The sequence below is a fragment of the Sus scrofa genome, chromosome 16, assembly GCF_000003025.6.
Source record: "Sus scrofa isolate TJ Tabasco breed Duroc chromosome 16, Sscrofa11.1, whole genome shotgun sequence".
In the NCBI taxonomy this organism is placed as follows: Eukaryota; Metazoa; Chordata; class Mammalia; order Artiodactyla; family Suidae; genus Sus; species Sus scrofa.
This window is the reverse complement of record NC_010458.4, coordinates 34,461,187-34,481,578: the sequence shown is the minus strand read 5'-3', so window position 1 is coordinate 34,481,578 and position 20,392 is coordinate 34,461,187. Positions and strand designations below refer to the sequence as shown.

The 20,392-nt window shown below is 39.2% G+C and overlaps 2 protein-coding genes and 1 long non-coding RNA gene across 4 annotated transcripts in view; 1 reads left to right on the top strand and 2 right to left on the bottom strand.

Moving 5' to 3' along the window:
* Nucleotides 1-3,352, bottom strand: part of SKIV2L2 (Ski2 like RNA helicase 2) — a 127,282-nt gene extending 123,930 nt beyond the window's left edge. Inside the window, exon 1 of the mRNA XM_003133964.6 lies at nt 2,939-3,352. Coding sequence (XP_003134012.3) covers nt 2,939-3,072 — 134 coding nt within the window. The 5' untranslated portion in view covers nt 3,073-3,352. The remainder of the gene's footprint in view (nt 1-2,938) is intronic.
* The window catches only part of DHX29 (DExH-box helicase 29), a 51,587-nt gene continuing 34,540 nt past the window's right edge, over nt 3,346-20,392 (top strand). For both annotated transcript variants that reach the window (XM_003133948.6, XM_013984775.2), the window contains exons 1-6: nt 3,346-3,706; nt 11,591-11,664; nt 13,048-13,161; nt 14,030-14,159; nt 14,855-15,000; nt 17,065-17,187. In XM_003133948.6, the coding sequence (XP_003133996.1) occupies nt 3,526-3,706; nt 11,591-11,664; nt 13,048-13,161; nt 14,030-14,159; nt 14,855-15,000; nt 17,065-17,187 (768 nt within the window). In that variant the 5' untranslated portion in view covers nt 3,346-3,525. The remainder of the gene's footprint in view (nt 3,707-11,590; nt 11,665-13,047; nt 13,162-14,029; nt 14,160-14,854; nt 15,001-17,064; nt 17,188-20,392) is intronic.
* The window catches only part of LOC110257321, a 76,037-nt gene continuing 70,454 nt past the window's right edge, over nt 14,810-20,392 (bottom strand). Inside the window, exons 6-7 of the long non-coding RNA XR_002339782.1 lie at nt 19,893-19,937; nt 14,810-14,962 (exon numbers count right to left, since the gene is read on the bottom strand). This is a non-coding gene — a long non-coding RNA (uncharacterized LOC110257321). The remainder of the gene's footprint in view (nt 14,963-19,892; nt 19,938-20,392) is intronic.

The following is a 20,392-nucleotide window of genomic DNA, read 5'->3' as shown; positions in this document are numbered from 1 at the left end:
CCCATGATTTGCCCTCTTGTGTTATACAAATTGAATGGAAATCTTGCCATACACAGTGATCATTAATACAAATAATTATGGTACTATGACAGTTGGAATCAGGCAAATTGGATTTTTCCCTAAAAATACCTAGAAGTCTAGGCCTAGCTAGAAGTCTTTATAGTAAATGAAGTCCCTCAAATTACTCATGTTCTATATTTTCTTGTTTCCCTTCTCTAACATTCACGTTTCCTAATAAAATTTGGAAGGTTGTGGAATCAGCTTACCCTAAGACACTGCAAAGTGAACTTTAACCTAGCAAATTTAAAGCAGTGTACCTGCCACAGTGGGAAATTACTTTATAACATCACAGTTGCCCATCAAACTACAGCAATCATTAATTATTCCTATTCAGAAAAAAAAAATAATCTGTCCTTTCTCATTTTCCCTGAGTTCTCCAAAACTGCTACACCCTCTAATTCAATGACAGAGAAAGACTATTTTTCTTCTTTGTTCCATTCTTACTTGACATTTCCCACTCCTGACTGTTCTGCTCTTTCTCTAATCTCTATGTTATGTGTGGGAAAATTATACTTTCCCACAGGAACCTCCACTTCAAGTAGTACTAATTCAAAATAACATCCAAATATATACCTTCAGTGCCAGTATTGCTCCAAACCTAGATTAAAATTGCCCAAGGGACACTCCCAACATTGGCATACTACTATCATTTCACTTTGTCTCAGGTCAAATTAATTTCCAAATCAAAATCTCTTCTAAATTTCCCTATTTTTCTTTTCCTTGACATCTAAATTCAAAATCTCTTTTGACCACCTTTCTATTATTCTCCTTAATAAGGCCTAGCAATTTTTTCCTTCACATTTTATGTCTTTCCTTCTTTCTGACACCTCCTGAGATGAGGTCCTTACAATCTTGTAATTAGATAACTGAAATACTTCCTAATTTACTATCAGTGTCTTTCCTCTTTCAACACACTGACAAGCATTACCAAGTTAATTTTCCTAAACTATCACTCTTTCCAGCCTCCAAGTTAGGAAAAAAACACATGTTCACTTGGGTTTTAAAAATGAAATCAAGGAGTTCCCGTCGTGGTTCAGTGGTTAACGAATCCGACTAGTAACCATGAGGTTGCAGGTTCGCTCTCTGGCCTTGCTCAGTGGGTTAACGATCCGGCGTTGCCGTAAGCTGTGGTGTAGGTTGCAGACGCATCTCGGATCCCGAGTTGCTGTGGCTGTGGGCTTCGTCCGGTGGCTACAGCTCCAATTGGACCCCTAGCCTGGGAACCTTCATATGCCGCGGAAGTGGCCTGAGAAATGACAAAAAAAAAGAAATCAAGGAGTTCCCACCTTGGCGCAGCAGAAACGAACCCGACTAAGAACCATGAGTTGTAGGTTTAATCCCTGACCTTGCTAAGTGGGTTAAGGATCCGGTGTTGCGTGAGCTGTGGCGTAGGTCGCAGACGCGGCTCGGATCTGGCGTTACTGTGGCTCTGGCATAGGCCGGCAGCTGTAGCTCCGATTAGTGCCCTAGCCTGGGAACCTCCATATGCCGCTGGTGTGGCCCTAAAAAGACAAAAGACAGAGAGGAAAAAAAAGAAAGAAAGAAAAAGAAATCAAAACTCATCTGCTTGCTACTCAAGGCTCTTCATAACCCCAAACCGATTTATTTTCAGCCTTATATCTTGTAGTCCCTAAGCAAACACTCCTTCTAGCCCAATTTGTGCTACTAAAAAAGAAAAAAAAAAATCGTAATCAATAAAGAATCATTTCCTCAAACCCAGAATAGTATCTTGTATAGAAGGGTCTCTGGACATCACAAATAGGTATCTCGTTCCTGAAGTTGTGGATTTTTTTTTTTTTTTTTTTTGGTGCCATTTCTTGGGCCGCTCCCGCGGCATATGGAGGTTCCCAGGCTAGGGGTCCAATTGGAGCTGTAGCCACCGGCCTACAGCCACAGCAACGCGGGATCCAAGCTGCGTCTGCAACCTACACCACAGCTCACCGCAACGCCGGATCCTTAACCCACCGGGGGGGTGGGTCGAACCCGCAAACCTCATGGTTTCTAGTCAGATTCGTTAACCACTGAGCCACGACGGGAACTCCTCTTTCCTTAAGTTTTATTGCACTTAACTATATGTACAGCTCATTGTAGTTCAAGCTCCTACTAACTGTAAGGTATGTATCTGTTCTACCTCCTTACCTCGACTAAAAATTCCCTAAGAGCAAAATCATGTCTAACGTAGCATCTCTTAGGAATCTCCCTCAAGATCAAGAGTAAACTTTATTCATTATTAATGAGTTACCTTACTTTAATTCAAGCTTCGAGGACCAGTAAATTTTAATATTTTTCTTAATAAAATCCAAGAAAGCCAGCATTTGAGAATCTACCATGTGCTAAAAGCACCGTTAGGCGCTTTAAACATATCGCATTTAACCCTCACAAAACCCCTAGTGGTTGGCCCTATCATCTCATGATGAGCAAGAACATTACTAATTTCTCTCTTATGTTGTTATTTGCCCCTTCCGCTCCAAGTCAATCCAAGTCACATTATCGAAACTCCCTACCCCTTCACTCAATTCGTTTCTCGAATATTAAAGGCTCTGGGCCCAGTACTGTGCCGGTGCTAGGAGTACAGAAGCTAAGGAACAGCTTACAGCTTACCTGTCCTCACGACCCCACAGCGCAGACAGGTGTAGGTAGTCACGCCAACGCGGGGGTAAAGGAAATGCAGCGGAACGCTGTCTGCGGCCGCCCGGGAAGGCCAAAACCCGCGCCTCCCAAAACCAACTTTCCTCCCCCACTTCCAACATTTCTCTCAACCCCCTTCACTTCCCGACGCTGCTAACGTACACCCACTTTCTCGTGGTCTTCAAGAGTGTCCGATTTTCTTCCCTCAGCGCTGAGAGGGAAAAAAAGACATCTCGGACATCTTCCTTACCCGGCCTTTTCTGCAGACCCTGGTGGCCCCTTCCATTTCCCCTTCTCCTTCTCCTTGTCTTTTTTGGTTCCGGGCGCAGTGGTCGAGTCGTCCTCAAACACGCTGAAGAGCTCATCCCCGAAAGCGTCCGCCATCTTTCGGAGTTGTGAGACCAAATCTCGCTCTTACCCACGATGCCCCGCAACCGCGCCGACGGTGACGCCAAGGGAAGCCGCAACAGGGGCCCGTAGGAGACAAAATTAGTTGAGTCGCACAGCCCTCAAGGCTTCTTTTTTCCCTTTTGGACCTTTTTTCCCTCTTTGGACCTTTCTTTTCCTTTCCAACCACTAGCGGACGCGCATCTCCGAAGCTGAAGTGGCAGCGCGGCGGCGGTTCCCGGCCCGCAGCTGATCCCTAAAGGGGCGGAGAGGAGGCGGGACCTTGGGGAATCGGGCCAATTGAGAAGCAGCGGTCGTTCCGGCCGGAGGAGCCCGGATGGAGGACGCAAGGTGGCGGCGTGGGACTGGGGGAATGTGAACAAACCTTGGAGGCGGTGCGGGAGTGGTATCGGGATCAGACCAGAGCTGTGATTCTGCCACTGCTGCAACATGGGCGGCAAGAACAAGAAACACAAGGCTCCGGGTGCCGCGGCGGTCCGGGCCGCCGTGTCTGCTTCCAGAGCCAAATCCGCCGAGGCCGGAGCTGCGGTGGAGGCCCAAAACAAGAAGCCTGTGGCCAGACAGCCCCCCGCCGCTGCTGCCAGCAACAGGGAGCCCCGAGTAAAGCAAGGTATGAGCTGTCGGGCGCCAGGATCTGGCCCTAGGGGGAAGCCTTCGCACCTGGGCGAACCCTTGGTCTCAAAATTTCTGTCTTCCGCAGCCACAGTTGCTGGCTCCGTATCAGGCAGCCTTGTTTTAGATCAGTGTAAGCTGTTAGGGCCTCCAGAGTTCCGACGGTAGCGCCCCCCAACCTAACCTCCACTTTTTCTAATTCTGTGAACTAAGTAAAAATTGCATTAGCTCCCGTTTCATCAGCGATCAGTCTTGAGCCATCATCTAAACTAGCGACTCGCATGCAGAGAATACTGTCTGGAGTTATTAACCTCCTGGAGCCAGACCCATTTATTTACCTCCTCCTCAACCTCTTCAGCCACGATGTAGTGTTTCCACGTGCTATGTAAAAATCAGTACTTAATAAGAATTGCAGCACTTGCACACCGAATATGGATATAACCTGTTGTAAAATTATCAGCGATCTTTACCACAGCATTGCATTTTTGCTTATTGTGCCATTTGATTTGATAACTCAACTTGGAGATTGCCGGTTCTGGCTGCAGATCAGCAGGCCACTATTACAGCTGATTTCAAAAGATAAACAGTTATACACTATTTTGTTCTGCTTAGCTTGTCTTAGTTCTTATTGAAATGTTTAGCCAACAAATATTTATTTAAAACCTACTTTGTATCTGGCACGATGTTAGGGATGGGATGAGCAAAATAGGCAATCTCTCCCGGAGCTTGCCCGTCTAATGGCGGACACAGACCTGAAGTAATCGCACAGACATCGTTCTATAAGTGCCACAAAGAAAAGCTAAGTAAGAGAATTTAACAGGGTAACCCAGTTTTTACTGAGGAGGAGGAGGGATCATTCACGGTCTCTTTGAGAAAGTGACTGTTAAGCTAAGATCCAAAGGGTGAATAGGTGTAAACTCTATAAAGAAGGGGGGAAATAGTATTCCCGGCAGAGATAAGGAAAACGGTGTGCAGAGATCTTGAGTCAGAAAAGAGCATTGGCCTTTGAGATCTCAGAATGTAAGCATTGTCTAAGGAGAAGATGAGACTGAAGTAGGCAGGTAACAAACTTTCACCTAGAAGGTGGATAATAATCTGTGCTCTGCAATTTACTGTAACTTTTTAACTACAAAGTTATGCCTGCAATTACAGATACAAAAAATTTCTCCTTGTGTATTCTGCGGCGTTTTTATTCTGAGTCAGCCTCTTTCTGACTTCCTTTGTCTTTCCTGATATTCCTCTGAATTCTTTGAACTTTCTCATAGCCATTTATTGTATTCTTTGGTTTCCCATTCCCCCAGCCCCCAAAAGTGACCGTTACCGAAGTGTCATTCTGTGACAGTATGCTTTCCTCTTTACAGACCTTCTATGAGAGTTTATCTACTTCCATTACTTCTTCTGTCTTTTCCTTTGTAGATGACTCCTCAAGCAACATGTCCAATCCTGGTCTCTATTCCAAGCTCAAGTCAGCCATTTCTACATTTATTTGGACACTATTTTGCAAGCATCTCAAATTTAACATGGCTAATACTAAACTACACTTCCCAGCCCGCCCCCACCCCTACTCCCACCCCCAGTAGCTTCTCCTCTGACTTCTTTCTCTTTTTACATATTCCTCTTTATCCCATGTCAATAGTTATTTTTTTGTGCCTTTCTTTCTTTTCACATCCAATGTGTTGTCAAGCTCTGTGCAGTCTTTGCATATCTTACATGTATACCCTTTTCACTTTTGATTTATACTGCTCACACTTCAGTCAAGACACTCATGAATTTCTGGAGTACCAACACAGCCTTCTAAAGAGCTAGCTGTGCTTTTTTCCTCCTCCAGTCTGTCCCACATAAGGTGTCAGATTGATCTTTCAAAACCACTTCTTTTGGGAGAGGGAGTGGAATGGACTGGGAATTTGGGGTTAATAGATGCAAACTGTTGCCTTCTGTTGCCTTTGAAATGGATAAGCAATGAGATCCTGCTGTTTAGCACTGGAAACTATTTCTAGTCACTTATGATGGAGCATGATAATGTGAGAAAAAAGAATGTATACATGTATGTGTGACTGGGTCACCTTGCTATACAGTAGAAAATTGACAACACTGTAAACCAGCTATAATGGAAAAATTAAAGATCATTGTAAAATTATAAGAAATCGTTAAATTAAAAAAAAACACTTCTTTGATCATATCACTTCCCAGTCTTTTCTACATCATCCTCACTGACTTTGTGATAAGGTACAAAGCATTGAGCTAGTATCTAAGACCTCCTTTCTAGTCTTTTTACAGTTCCTATATTTAGCTATAGCAAATCTAGTATGTTTCACTGATCCCAATGCAGCTTTTGGCTTTCTGCTTTCTCATGCTTATTCTTGACCATTTTCTTTTATTGGCATACCATCCATCCCCAAGATTATCTACCAGAATTCTATAATAATCACCCCAGCTCTCAACTGTTTGAATTGTTCCTATGGATACATAGCTCATGCATCATTGTTGTTTGATTATTCTTTTTGATATTTAGATCTTGCCTGTGGCAATGGTATTTGATATCAGATCTTGCCTATGTGATGAATTATACATTTTACCTATCCTACAAAATTTTAGGAGGTAGGAACAGTTTCATGAGTACATATCCCTCAGTATCTACTCAAAGGCTATGAATAGGGTCATTCAAAAAATTTCTTGGGTCAGTGACAAGGAAAAATTCAGAGGAATTATTAAAACCAAGAAATCAAGAGAGAGAAAATGAGAGGTTATCTACCAAATTTGTGAGGAATTTTTTTGTAACCATAAATCAATATATATAGCAGTATACATAAAATGTTGCAACAAGATTTCTGCATAATTTTGCTTTCTTTTTCCTGTTTGGTTATTTTTATATTACATATAATAGGCCTATTTTTAAGAAAAAAATGGAAAAATACACACACAAAAAATCACCTCTGAACTCTATTTTCCCTAATGTAAATGTAATTGTTTTACTCTACTTCTATCCCTCTGTCTTTTCAAACAATTTGAAGGGTTGTCTTTTTGTCTTTTTTTTTTTCTGGGGCCCCACCTGCGGCATATGGAGGTTCCCAGGCTCGGGGTCCAGTCGGAGCTGTAGCCACTGGCCTATACCACAGCCACAGCAACACGTGATCCAAGCTTCATCTGCGACCTACACCACAGCTCACGGCAACACTGGATCCTTAACCCACTGAGCGAGGCCAGGGATCAAACCTGCAACCTCATGGTTCCTAGTTGGATTCGTTAACCACTGAGCCATGATGGGAACTCCCAATTTGAAGGGTTGTACGTAGCATAGTTTCTCAACTGGACTCTCATTTAGAGGTAGAAAATGACTAGCGCCACAAAATGGCTTTTGACACAATTCTGGGTATTCTTCCACTCCTGTTTTTTCATTTCCTTTGTTCATCAAATAATTCTTGAAGAGCAACTATATGCCAGGCAAGATTTTAGGCACTAGGGATGCCTCAAGAATAAAACAGACTGAGATCACTGCTTTCAGGTTACATTATTGGATGTGGCAAAGGGTGCTTACACACCAAAAGCTGTGTTTGTGTGAAAAATCCTTAAACTTAGTTGAGACTTAGGAAATAAGACTAGGGGACTGATGTCATGAATAAGCTCAAAAAAGCCATTTTATATGTATGTATAAATATTTTATGTACATATATGTTTTATATGTTTCTAAATAATATATTATTTTAGGGCTCCCAAAATAAAACAGAAAAAGTGCCATGAATGTCAGAAAACAGTCTCTTGGTAAAGGATATTTTTATTTATTTGTCTGTGCACACAGAAGTTCCTGGGCCAGGGATCGAACTTGAGCCACAGCAGCAACCTGAGCCACAGCAGCGACAATGCTGACTCCTTAACCACTAGGCCACCAGAGAACTCCCTGTAAAGAATAAATTGTGTGGTTTGGTTTAGAACAGAGATGAGGGCACCTGCTGAGATGATTTGAAGCAACCAGCTATTAGATCTTCAGGACAAATGTTTGAGTCTTAGAGAACAAGAACAAAGGCCCTAAGATGGGAACAAAGTTGGTGTAGCAGGAAGACAAGAAATCTATGTGGGTGGAAAGAGTTGGGGTGGGGTTCGTGTTGGTATTAAATTGGGGAGAGACTTTAGCTAGGATTCCTCACAGGCACCGACTGCTTAGATATATCCGCTCACTCTCATCTATTCTCCAAATAACCTGTTCTTCCCCTTCATAGCTTATTTGGATAATTAGTTGTTTAATTACTCCACCAGAATGTGAGCTCTGTGAAGGCAAGGACTGAGTCTTATATATCCCTGATTGAATTCTTTGACTACTTTGGATCTCCTTGCAGATGGATACAATGGATCAGAAGGGAGCCAGCATGCCTAGTGCTCCCGTTACCAACACCAACCCTTCAAAGTGAATGTCTCAGTGATTGTGGGTCATTGCAATCACTATATGATGTAAAATGCAATACAGTATAAAAGGAATATGTTCTAAAAGAAAGGCTAATGGGCAATAAGAAATACATTCTGGCCGATGCTTTTCTTTGTTAGCTGAGTCATCTTGAGGAAATCACTTAGTTTTTCTATGCTTCAACTTAAATAAATATTTTTGAGAGCCATTTATATGTGTTGTATTGTTCCATAAACGGTCATTGTCAATTTGAAATCCTTAATGCTTTTGCCTTGGAGGTATACATACTGCACATAACTTCCTTATTTCAAGTCGAACTTTCAATAACTGTCTCCATCTGAAACAAAAAAAACAAAACAAAGATCTCTAGGCAGCAAGAAAAATAGCTGTCATAAATCTTGTGCATATTACTTGGCAAAAGAGTGGAAATCATCTTTATTCAGTGGCCTCTTGACTTAGAATTGTGTTTGAAAATAGGGTTGCTTGAGAGTTCCCATTGTGACTCAGTGGTAGCGAACCCAGCTAGTATCTATGAGGATCCTGGCCCTGCTCAGCTGGCTAAGGATCCAGTGTTGCCACGAGATGTGGTGTAGGTTGCAGATGAGGCTTGGATCTGATCTGGCTGTGGTGTAGGCCAGCAACTGAAGCTCTGATTCAACCCCTAGTCTGGGAACTTACATGTGCTGCAGGAGCAGCCCCCCCAAAAAGAAAAAGAAAGTAGGGTTACTTATCTACAAGTTTTAACATCTGTTTTCTTCTCATACCTTCACTTTTCCCTAGGTAACCGATTAGAATCTGGGGGTCGAGAGGGCTAGTAGCTTGACATTCTGAAAGCAGGCAGCTGACAGGAGACCAAAGAATCACCAAATAGAAAATTAGAGCAGTGTAAGGGAATTGAGTAGCCTCTGCAAGCCTTTCAGCACAGTGATATTCATAATAAGTAATACATCATGAAAATGTTTCTTATTGTAATATATATTATGGCAGGAAGTGTAAATACAGTTTAGAAAGATTTCCATCAAATTGTTTTAAAATGCATTTCATATCCTAGAGTTTTCATTCACACTGACTAATAATCTTATATGAACACGTTTTAGGAAGAATTTGAAAATGAAAGGGCCTTACTGGTTTACTTGATTTAATTGGCAATACCTCTGTGGCAGATCTTATTATTGCTTCGGTTCCTCAGAGTAGTGATTAAAATGAAAATGCACCATTTTTAGAGGCCCTGATTGACACCCAGTAAATATGCAGCAGTATTTTGTTCATTTTCCTCCTCATATTCTGGAGATTCGGATCTCCTTTTATTTTATTTATTTATTTATTTGTTGTCTTTTGCCTTTTCTAGGGCTGTTCCCGCAGCATATGGAGGTTCCCAGGCTAGGGGTCTAAATGGAGCTGCAGCCACCAGCCTATGCCAGAGCCACAGCAACGTGGGATCCCAGCCATGTCTGCGACCTACACCACAGCTCACGGCAACGCCAGATCCTTAACCCACTGAGCAAGGGAGGGACCGAACCCACAACTTCATGGTTCCTAGTCGGATTCGTTAACCACTGAGCCATGACAGGAACTCCCAGAACTCCTTTTATTTACGCTCTGGAAAGTTTGCAGTATGAGCTGACCCCAAGGAAGTACATGATATGGTTGGATGTCTTAGGTGGAATGATTATAAGAGAAGTGAGAGTAGACTGCAATCTTCAATTAAGTAATTTAAAAAATAAAACCAAAAAAAGGTTAATAAAGAAATTTTTAGTCTTACTTCTGTCAGTAACGCATCAAATTTGAACTGTTTCTCAATATTTTCCTGAGTAATGAAATATTCATCAGTATATGTTTTCAAAAAGGGTTATAACTGGGGCTCCTCGGTGGGTTTAGGGACTTCTAAAACTAATTAGTATGCTAAACTTGTGAATGAATTTACTACAGCTATTAAGACCCCCATAAATGGTTAAAGATTACTGATACATACTCTCCTTTATGATCATTGACATAGGTTTATGATCAGGGTTACTAGGATTTAGGTAAAGTCTAAGACTAAAAGATGAGGAAACTAAACCATAATATATCAGAATTTTCTAATACCTCATTATTTTAACTAGCGTCTTAAAATGAACAGCACAATGTAAGTCCTTGACCTATAAAATCATAATAAGCAACTCTTAATATTCAGCTGTCTCAAAGTGAAAAAAAAATTCTTATTTTTATATAACAGTGGGTATGTTCAGGGGATGCTAGTAAATTCTTGAGACCTGTGTCTAGCAGAGGCTTAATGAGAGCAAACTGTATTTATGATAATTCTAAAATGTTATTTGCCATCTTCATGCTCATTTTCTCACTAGTATACAGTGGCTACATGATGTGTGATGTTACAGAAGATTAAATGCAGAAACCAAACATTGCAAAAATAGAAAACAATTTTTCTGTTTTGGAAAATGTAGTTATTTTTCATAAAAAGCATTTATGTTAACATGTGGGTTTTTTTTAAATTTTCCTTTTATAACTATCAGTTATAACCCACGTATTTCATATCTTCAATAGTTTTTAAGAGAGTAAGGAGGTCATGAGATCAAAGGTTTAGAAGTAATGTTTATTCCTTCCCAATTAGACTTTGTTAGATGATAATATGTATAGCATTTCTGTTGACTGGAACAGACCTGGCAGTTGTAGTGGGTTGAGTAGTGACCCCCAAATGTTCATATCCACCTGGAACCTCAGAAGGTGGTCATATTTGGAAATAAGATTTTTGCGTAAGCATCTTGAGCTGAAATCATCTTGGTTTTAGGGAAGACCCTAAGTCCAGTGATGAGGGACCAGAGAAAGAGAGGGAGATTTGGACACAGAGGGATGGGAAATAAGGTCCTCCTCATTTTAAGAAGGTGGCAGACAAGCCAAACAATGCCTGGGGTCACCAGAAGCCAGAAAGGGAAAGAAAGGATTCTTGTCTAGAGCCTTCAGAGAGAGTATGGTCCTATTGACACCTTTAGTCTTCAGAATTGTGAGAGAATATTTCTGTTCTATTTAGCCACCAAGTGTGTGATAATGTGTCACAGCAGCCTTAGAAATTAATAGAACAATCTTATACTCAATAGAAGATGATAGAACTCCTACCTCCTTTTTGCCTTAGGAGGAATACTTTCTCTTCAAAATTATTCATCTTCTCTGCCAGGTATCAAATACCTTCTGAGAGGTCTTCAGCTAAGTGCCAAGCAAAAAGGCATCTGATTTTTAAATATATGTAGATAGATTTAATCTAAAAGATAGACAAGTATTTACACTTTATGAGAAACTGGTTAACCTATAGAAGGCAAAGTGGTAAAATGTTTTCAAAAATTTAGAGGGAGTATTGCTGACTTCTAGGTGGAGTTATTGGTAAAGTGGAAAGTAAAATATTTAATATTTAGCAATCTTTGGAGGAAAAGTAAAATAGTGTAATGGGTATTATTCATTAAATTGCCTTGACTGTTTATTGTCTGTTATATATAGGTCCGAAAATTTATAGTTTTAATTCTGCAAATGATTCTGGTGGTCCTGCAAATATGGATAAATCTATTTTGAAAGTGAGTACCAAGGTTTTGAGTCATTTCAAGAAATGTTACCTTTAAAAATATATATTCTTAAATGTAAGCAAATGATGGGGTATTTTAGATGTTTGTAAATAGTACAATAATTGCTCATCTGTGCTGAAGAGATATAAATCATATTCATCTGTTGAGTTCCTATACGAAATAAGGAAGAGTTGGATAACCTCCAAATGTCTAAGTATAGCGTACACATCCTTTCAGATCTAACTTAGCCCTGCCAGCCTCCTCTCCACTACTCTTCTCCCCTTAAAATTTTTGTTCACATCTTATTGTACCCTGAGATCCCATATGATTTTGATTCCAAACTTGTGTCCATGGGCTCTCTGCCTGTAATGCCTTACACCCCTTTCTCCATTTATCACCTCTGTGAAGTCCTTCATAACTAGCCAGGTGGATTTTCCTGGTGGTTCCATCACCACTTTGGATCTTTTAAAATAATTATCATGCTGAGTTATAATTTGTCTTTTTATATCTTTCTTGTGCTAGACTAAATTCCTGAAATATATTTTTGTGCATTGCTCATAATGAGCATTCAGTAAAGATATGATCAAAGGAAGGTGGTTTTTGTGGATAGATACTTGTGTAATCTTAGGTTAGATATATGGAAACAGCAGAAGATAAAATGCCTGGTAGGTGAAGTTCCCATTGTGGCTCAGCAGTAACGAATCCAACTCGTTTCCATAAGAATGTGGGTTCGATCCCTGGCCTTGCCTAGTGGGTTAAGTATCTGGCATTGCCATGAGCTGTGGTGTAGGTCACAGACATGGCTCAGATCCCTAGCCTGGGAACTTCTGTATGCCGCATGTGCAGCCCTAAGAGGAAAGAGGGGGGAAAAGGGCTAGTAGGAAAAATAGGAAACCAACTCAGAAGCCAAAATAATTTTTGTAACTTAATAATTATAATTTATATAGTTTTTACTTTTACTTGATGTGCCCCCTTTTTAGTGCAGTATCCATTCTTTTAGTCTTCGTGCTTGGGCTGGTTTATATTAAGGCAAATTTCTGGGTTCCATCCTCAGAGATTCTGATTCAGTATGTTTACGATAGGGCTTAGGAGTCTGTCTTTGTAATGTAGTCTCAGTGTGGCTCAAGGACAATGTCTTGAGACATGGCCTCAAGAGGCTTTTGTAAAAGGATTTTTTTTTCTTGCTACATGTTGTTGCTTTTTCCTGAATTCCATTTTTTAAAAAAAAATATATAGTAGGAATGTGGTCCAATGAACGGTATTCCAACATATGATAGTCACTATCTGATTTTAGCTGAAATTCTGGTCTTAAAAACTGATTTGGTTCTAATTGTCTAGTTCTTAAATGTTATTTAATAATTCAGCTTCTAATCTATGACTTTTTGGCCTCAACAGGTGGTAATTAATAACAAACTAGAGCAAAAAATTATTGGAGTGATCAATGAGCATAAAAAGCAAAATAATGACAAGGGAGTGATTTCTGGGAGACTTACTGCCAAAAAATTACAGGTATTATGCAAACTTTTTCTTAAAGTTACTTATTTTTAGTGGAGCATTAAGACAGCTCTATAATATGTGAGATAAAGTTTTCAACTTCCATTGAGATTTCATGTAGATTAGTTCCATCAGCAAGAATAGGGAAGGAGCATTGCACCAAATGCAAGTGGACACATCAACATGGTGATATGAAAACTAAATATCATTCCCAAAATTATGTTCGACTTGTGTCCAACTGACACACCAATTCTGAAAGGTATTTTGCCCCATTTTACAAATGAAGTAATTGAGGCTTGGAAAGATTACACAGGTAATAGCCTAAGGTTGTTAATTACTAAGTGGCAAAATAAGCAGAGTCTGGATTTGAACCCAGTCCTGTCCAGCTCTAAAGATCATGCTTTAGAAAGTGCCTTAAAAAGTTCTGCTTTTATGTATAAAGATATTAATTGATGCACTGCTTATAACGAAGGAAACATCCTACCTAAAAGGTCAACAGTAGGAAAGTGTACAATTAGATTCACCCAGTGGAATATTATGTAACTATTAAAAGTGATGAACAGTTTGGGAAGATGCTTATGTTATAATGTTAAGTGAAATTTTTTTTTACAAAATCATTGAAAAATGAAAGGAGACATACAACATTGCAAACAGTATCTTTAGATAGTGAGAATATGAGCAGTTTCTCCTGGTCTTTTTTAATTTTTCTGTGGTTCTCAAATTCTTAATACAGTGAGCACGTTTAACTCTTCTAACTGGGAAAAAAAAAGTATTTTTGGACTTAAAATTTGTGTCAGAGTTTCTGGTTTAAAATGAAGGAAAGAATATACTTAAAAATGAAAGAGAAAATTGACAGAATGACTTTTTCACATCCCTTTCATAGGATTTATACATGGCTTTACAAGCATTTTCATTCAAGACTAAGGACATTGAAGATGCGATGACTAACACACTCTTACATGGAGGTGATCTTCATTCTGCCTTGGATTGGCTCTGTTTGAACCTTTCAGATGGTAAGCAGTATCGTCATAAACATTTTTCAGTTTATAAAAACGTTTTTGGTATTTATGATATTTATAACAAGATTTTCACTTGAAAATACTTTTCACTGTTATAATTATTTATTTTTAGAGTGTTCCTACTGTTTTATAGTCTTCAGCATATTCTTCTTAGAGGTTGGAGCCTGTGCAAGAAGAAATTTTGTGGGTGTGTGTTGCTTTCAGTTGTTGATGGCCATTTTTCAGTGCACTTAATATAGGAGATTCTCAGAGTTTGCCTATTACCTGTCAGGTTGTGACACCTGGTTTTGGTTTAGAAATTAGGGCTTGTCTGGCTTTGGATAAATAATATTTGATTACCACTGTAATCTTTGGCAAGAACCTGGAGTACAGATTGCTTGTATCACTGATTAAGGATAATCCCACATGCTAGACAGGCAACCAAAGAATGGGAAGGGTTAAGATTTTCTTAAGAAAACTTAGGAGTCTAGCAAATTGAGAGTGAAATAAATAGCCAAATAGAAGTGGGTCGGTCATGTTCCCACTGGTTTGATAACAAAATGAGGTTGATTATAGGATTTCTATTAGGACATGAGAGATGGGAGAAAATTAGGTTCTCTTTGTCTCAGCAAAGCTTAGGAGTATATTTAATAAATACTTGCATGTTTTGTGTGTGAGGTACATATTTATTCATTTCAATTTCTTTTAAGATGCACTTCCTGAAGGATTCAGTCAGGAATTTGAAGAGCAACAACCTAAAAATAGGCCAAAATTCCAGTCTCCTCAAATACAAGCCACTATGTCACCTCCGTTGCAGCCTAAAACCAAAAAACAGCAAGAAGATCGTAAGATTAAGGTAATTTAAGAATTAAATGAAATTTAAAGTTGTATAAAATCAGGAGTTCCCGTTGTAGCACAGTGGTTAACGAATCCGACTAGGAACCATGAGGTTGTTGGTTCGATCCCTGGCCTTGCTCAGTGGGTTAAAGATCCGGCGTTGCCGTGAGCTGTGGTGTAGGTTGCAGGCACGGCTCGGATCCTGTGTTGCTGTGGCTCTGGTGGAGGCCGGCTGCTACAGCTCCGATTAGACCCCTAGCCTGGGAACTCCATATGCCACGAGAGTGGCCCAATAAATGGCAAAAAGACAAAAATAAAATTAAATTAAATTAAAAAATGAGAAATTAACTTGCTTTTTTTAAAAAAAAAAAAGTTGTATAAAATCAGAATGAAGTACATGTAACAGTTCATAAGGGTATAAATACTAGATTATAATAACATTTCTTTCTTATTGAACATGACTAATGGGTTTACCAAACTCTCCTATCACTGTCAGTTTCAGTTATCCATTGCTATATAACAAACCACCCAAAAACATAGTGGCTTAAACTAGCAATTTATTTCTTAGGATTTTGCAGTCTGGGCTGGGCTCAGCTAGGCAGTTCTTCTGTTCCATGGGGTGTCTTCTCAGGCTAGAACACCTAAAATGATTTCTTTTCTCACATGGCTAGTGCCTCAGCTGACTAGCTAGGTCTCTCTGCCCACATGACTAGCTTAGGTTTCCTCTCATGTGGTGATTTAGGGTGGTCAGACTTCTTACATGACATCTGGCTTCCAAGAGCGAGTATCTCAAGATGATAAGCCCCAATGTACAAATTTTTATCCAACCCCTGCTTGCTAACGTCCATTGGTTGAAGCAAGTCATGTGGACTATTCAGAATCTATGTGTTGGAGTTCCTGTCGTGGTGCAACAGAAATGAATCCAACTAGGAACTATGCGGTTGCAGGTTCGATCCCTGGCCTCACTCCGTGGGTCAAGGATCTGATGTTGCTGTGAGCTGTGGTGTAGGTCACAAATGCAGCTCAGATCATGTGTTGCTGTGGCTGTGGTGCAAGCCTGCAGCTATAGATCCAATTCAACTCCTAGCCTGAGAACCTCCATATGCCATGGGTACGGCCCTAAAAAGGAAAAAAAAAAAAATCTTTGTGGAAGGGGATTACAGAAAAGCACTGAAACCAGAAAGTGTACATTAGGGCATTACTCATAGATACTCTCCATATCGTAAACTATCTATGGACATGGGTGAACCTAGGACCTTTATGCTAAATTAAATAAGCCAGCCATAGAAAGACAAATACTTGAATGATTTCACTTATATGAAGTCTCTAAAATAGTGATATTCATAGAAACAGAAAATAGAATGGAAGTTACCAGGGGCTAAGGCAGGGGAAGAGGGGTAAGTGGGGAAATGTTGCTTAATGGTTGTAAATGTTCACTTATACACGATGAATAAGTTCTAGAGATCTGCTGTGCAACATAGTGCCTGTGGCTAACAGCACAGTGTTGTGTACTTTAAAATATGTTAAGAGGATAGATCTCATGTTAAGTATTCTTAGCACGACTACCCCTCTTCCCCTACCAAAGCACACACACAAAAGAACACAAAAATTTTTGGAGGAGTTGGATATGTTTAGTATCTAGACTATAGTGATGTTTCGTGGGTATATGTGTATGTCCAAACTCATCAAAATGAGTGATATAAAATATAGTCATTACAATAACATGTGTATTAAATATGTGCAATTTTAATGTATCAGTCATACCTCAAAAAAGCTTAAAAATAAAACAAAAATTTAGAGAAGCATCATCTTCACAAAACCAGTTTTTAAGGAATAACACCAGTTTTTAACAGTTCTCCTTTCATTTCTTTGCCTTTTACGAATTCTTTGGCTTATGTAAATTTAGGCTTATTAATATGTTCAATTCACTTGTCCTTCACTGAACAGTGGAGAATATGATTTTTGAGGCTTATGTGTCTACTGTTTCTCAGTCTAAAGAAAGTGTAAAAGCAGTGACACTTGATGATAGTTTTGACACCTTTTTCTGATTTTGGTTTTTCAGATATTTGTTTTTTCTTTCTAGCCAAAAGAAGAAAAAGAGTTGGAAGTAAATATGAAAGAATGGATTTTGAGATATGCTGAACAACAAAATGAAGAAGAAAAGAGTGAGACTTCTAAAAGTTTAGAAGAAGAAAAATTTGACCCTGTGAGTAGAATTTTTTTTTTTTCGACTTTTTTTTTTGTCTTTAGGGGGCTGCACCCACGGCATATGGAGGTTCCCGGGCTAGGGGTCTAATCGGAGCTGTTGCCACCGACCTACACCACAGCTCACGGCAACGCCAGATCCATAACCCACTGAATGAGGCCAGGGATCGACCCACAACCTCATGGTTCCTAGTCAGATTCGTTTCCACTGCGCTACGACGGGAACTCCGAGACTGTGAGTAGAAATTTTTTATTGGGCTTCTAGCTGCTTATTCCTAGCTAAATATTTAACATTTTTAAGACTTAAGTTTCCTCCTTTGTAAACTGAGGAAATACCTCTAGGATTTTATATGAAGATTTAACAACATAACACTTAGGAAAAAACCTGACACAAAATAACTGCTCAACAGATGTCCCATGGTTAAAGAGATAATCACCTAATATTTTTAAATGATTGTTATGTGTAAGAAGTATGCTAAATTACTTGGATATTTTAAAAAATACATTCCTTTTTAGAGAAATCCCATTGCCTGGACAGAGAAAACCTAGGTATCATAAGATAAACTAAAAATATAAGGTTAAGTGGAGTTCCTGTCATGGCGCCGTGGAAATGAATCGGACTAGGAACCATGAGGTTGCGGGTTCGATCCCTGGCCTCGTTCAGTGGGTACCCCTAGCCTGGGAACCTCCATATGCCACAGGTGTGGCCCTAAAAAAAATTTTAAAAATTAAAAATAACAAGATAAGGTTAAGTGAAAAATCCAAGTTATAGGAAGAAGATAATACAAATATCTGATAAAAGACCTCTCTGGAATTTATAAAGAAATTTCAAAAGGAAAACATACTTTATAAAAATAGGTATGTTCATGGCCAATAGACATGTACCAATAAGTTCAGTATCACTAGTCTTAGAAGAAATAAAAATGAACTGCAATGAAATACGACTATATATCTATCAAAATGGCTAAGCTGGAGTTCCTGTTGTGGCGCAGCAGAAACAAATCCGTCTAGGAACAATGCGGTTTTGGGTTTGATCCCTGGCCTTGCTCAGTGGGTTAAGGATCCAGCATTGCTGTGAACTGTAGTGTAGGTCACAGACGTGGCTCAGATCTGGCATTGCTGTAGTTGTGGCATAGGCCGACAGCTTTAACTCCAATTCAACCCCTAGCCTGGGAGCATCCATATGCCTCAGGTGCAGCCCTAAAAAGCAACCCCTCCACCAAAAAAATGGCTAAGCTTAAAAAGATCGGTAATACCAAATGTTGGGAGGATGTGAAGTAACGGGAACACTCAAACATCGATTTTAAGAGTATAAAATGAAATTGTACAACCACTTTGGAAAACTGGCTCTTTGGAAAGCAGCAACTTTATTTATAACAACCAAACACTTCAGGCAACTCTCAAAAATATTATATAAGAATGAAAGAAGCCAAGCACAAATGAGTATATGCTGAACAATTTCATTATATTAAATTCCAGAAAAGTTATCTTTGCATAATCAATCTTTAACGAGGGAAAGCAGATCAGTGGTTGCTTGAGTCCAGAAATGGACGAAGAAGATTGACTATAAGACATGACTATTAGACATGATGGGGAAACTTTTGAGGATGATGGCAATGTTTTATGATTATGATGATTGTTACATGGACATACACATTTATCAAACACATTCACCTATACTCTTAAAAGGGGTGCATTTTATTATAAGTGAATCATACTTTTATAAAGTTGATTTGGAAAGAAAGAAAGGAAGTTTCAGAACAGCATGTGTAGTATAATTAACTCATTTACATAAAAGAATATATAAATATATACACACATATATTTGCATTATTATGCATACAAGGAAAACATCTGGAGAGATACACAAAAAGCTATTACTAGTGATTAGGACTGGGGTTGTAGGGTGGGAGGAGACTTCTTTTTTATATTCTCTGTATCCTGTAAGTTTTTTTTAACCATGATTATATTAAAGTGATACAAACAAAAAGAATTTAGGATGCTACATGTCTTACTTTGAGGTTCAAAGAAAGAGGTCTCTTCTGATTGTAGTGTTAAGTCAAGACTTCAAAGAAGAGGGGTGGAACCTGAAGGATGCATGTAGTGTGCATAGGGAACAAAGAATAAGATGGTCCATATGGGTGAAATAGTGTGAATAAGGATACAGAAGTGGGATTGCACGAGGGGCCTTTGAGTGTTAAACAATAAACAAGACAAAATGTGTTGGTGGCAGATAGAAATAAACAGGTGAGTTCAACTGAGACCAGAAGATTTTGATGCCTAAAAAATGAATTTGACAACTTTACATCTTGATTGTGAAGAGTTGCTAAAAGCGTGGAGGCAGGTGACCGATAAGAATTTGACATTTTACATCAAGTTTAATAATGTTTAAGGTGCAGTTCCCATTGTGGCTCAGTGGGTAAAAAACCTGACTAGTATCCATGAGAATGCAGGTACAACCCCTGGTCTTGCTCAGTGGGCTAAGGATCTAGTGTGGAGGGATGGTGATATCAGTGCCATAGATAGGAAGGATTGAAAGAGTAAGTGTGATTTGGGTGAATTTGAGGAGTTGCTAACTTTCCTGTTACACTGTGTCGATGTTTGCTTCTCCACAAAATGGTCCCAGAATTCAGCTGGTTTTGTTTCCTTAGTTGTCTCTTTTCCCTTTGTCTCAGCAATTGTGTTTCATAGCAGCACTGCACATACCCTCTTCTCTACCTGGTTCTTTGGTGTTTCTCATCTGCTGTTAACCTAAAGTACAAAAACAGTAATTTGAGTTTAGCTGCAAACTCTGTCTACCTTTTCTCAGCTGAGTTAAATCCTTAAGCTTTATTTTTTTCCTAGAGAACCATTTTTCCCAGAGACTTTTTTTTTTTTAATGTCCCTGACTATCTTCCCTAAGACAGATGTTATGGGAAGGTAACTTTCAGGTAAGAGTATTATATTACTGCATATACAATCCTTTAAATACATATATTTATAAAATGTATAAAAATTTAATTTTTCTTTTACAGAAGTGAGCTCTTACCTACATTTTAATTCTGTACTTTGCTTTATTTTATTTAATATGTCAAGGAAGTTTTTCCATGTGGATCACCCTCATTCTTTTGCTACCTCACTTTTTTTTCCCAGTGGCTGACTAGTTTGCTCTGTAGGGATGTACCACACTTGATTTCCAGTTTTCCTTTTTAATAACTACTACAGTA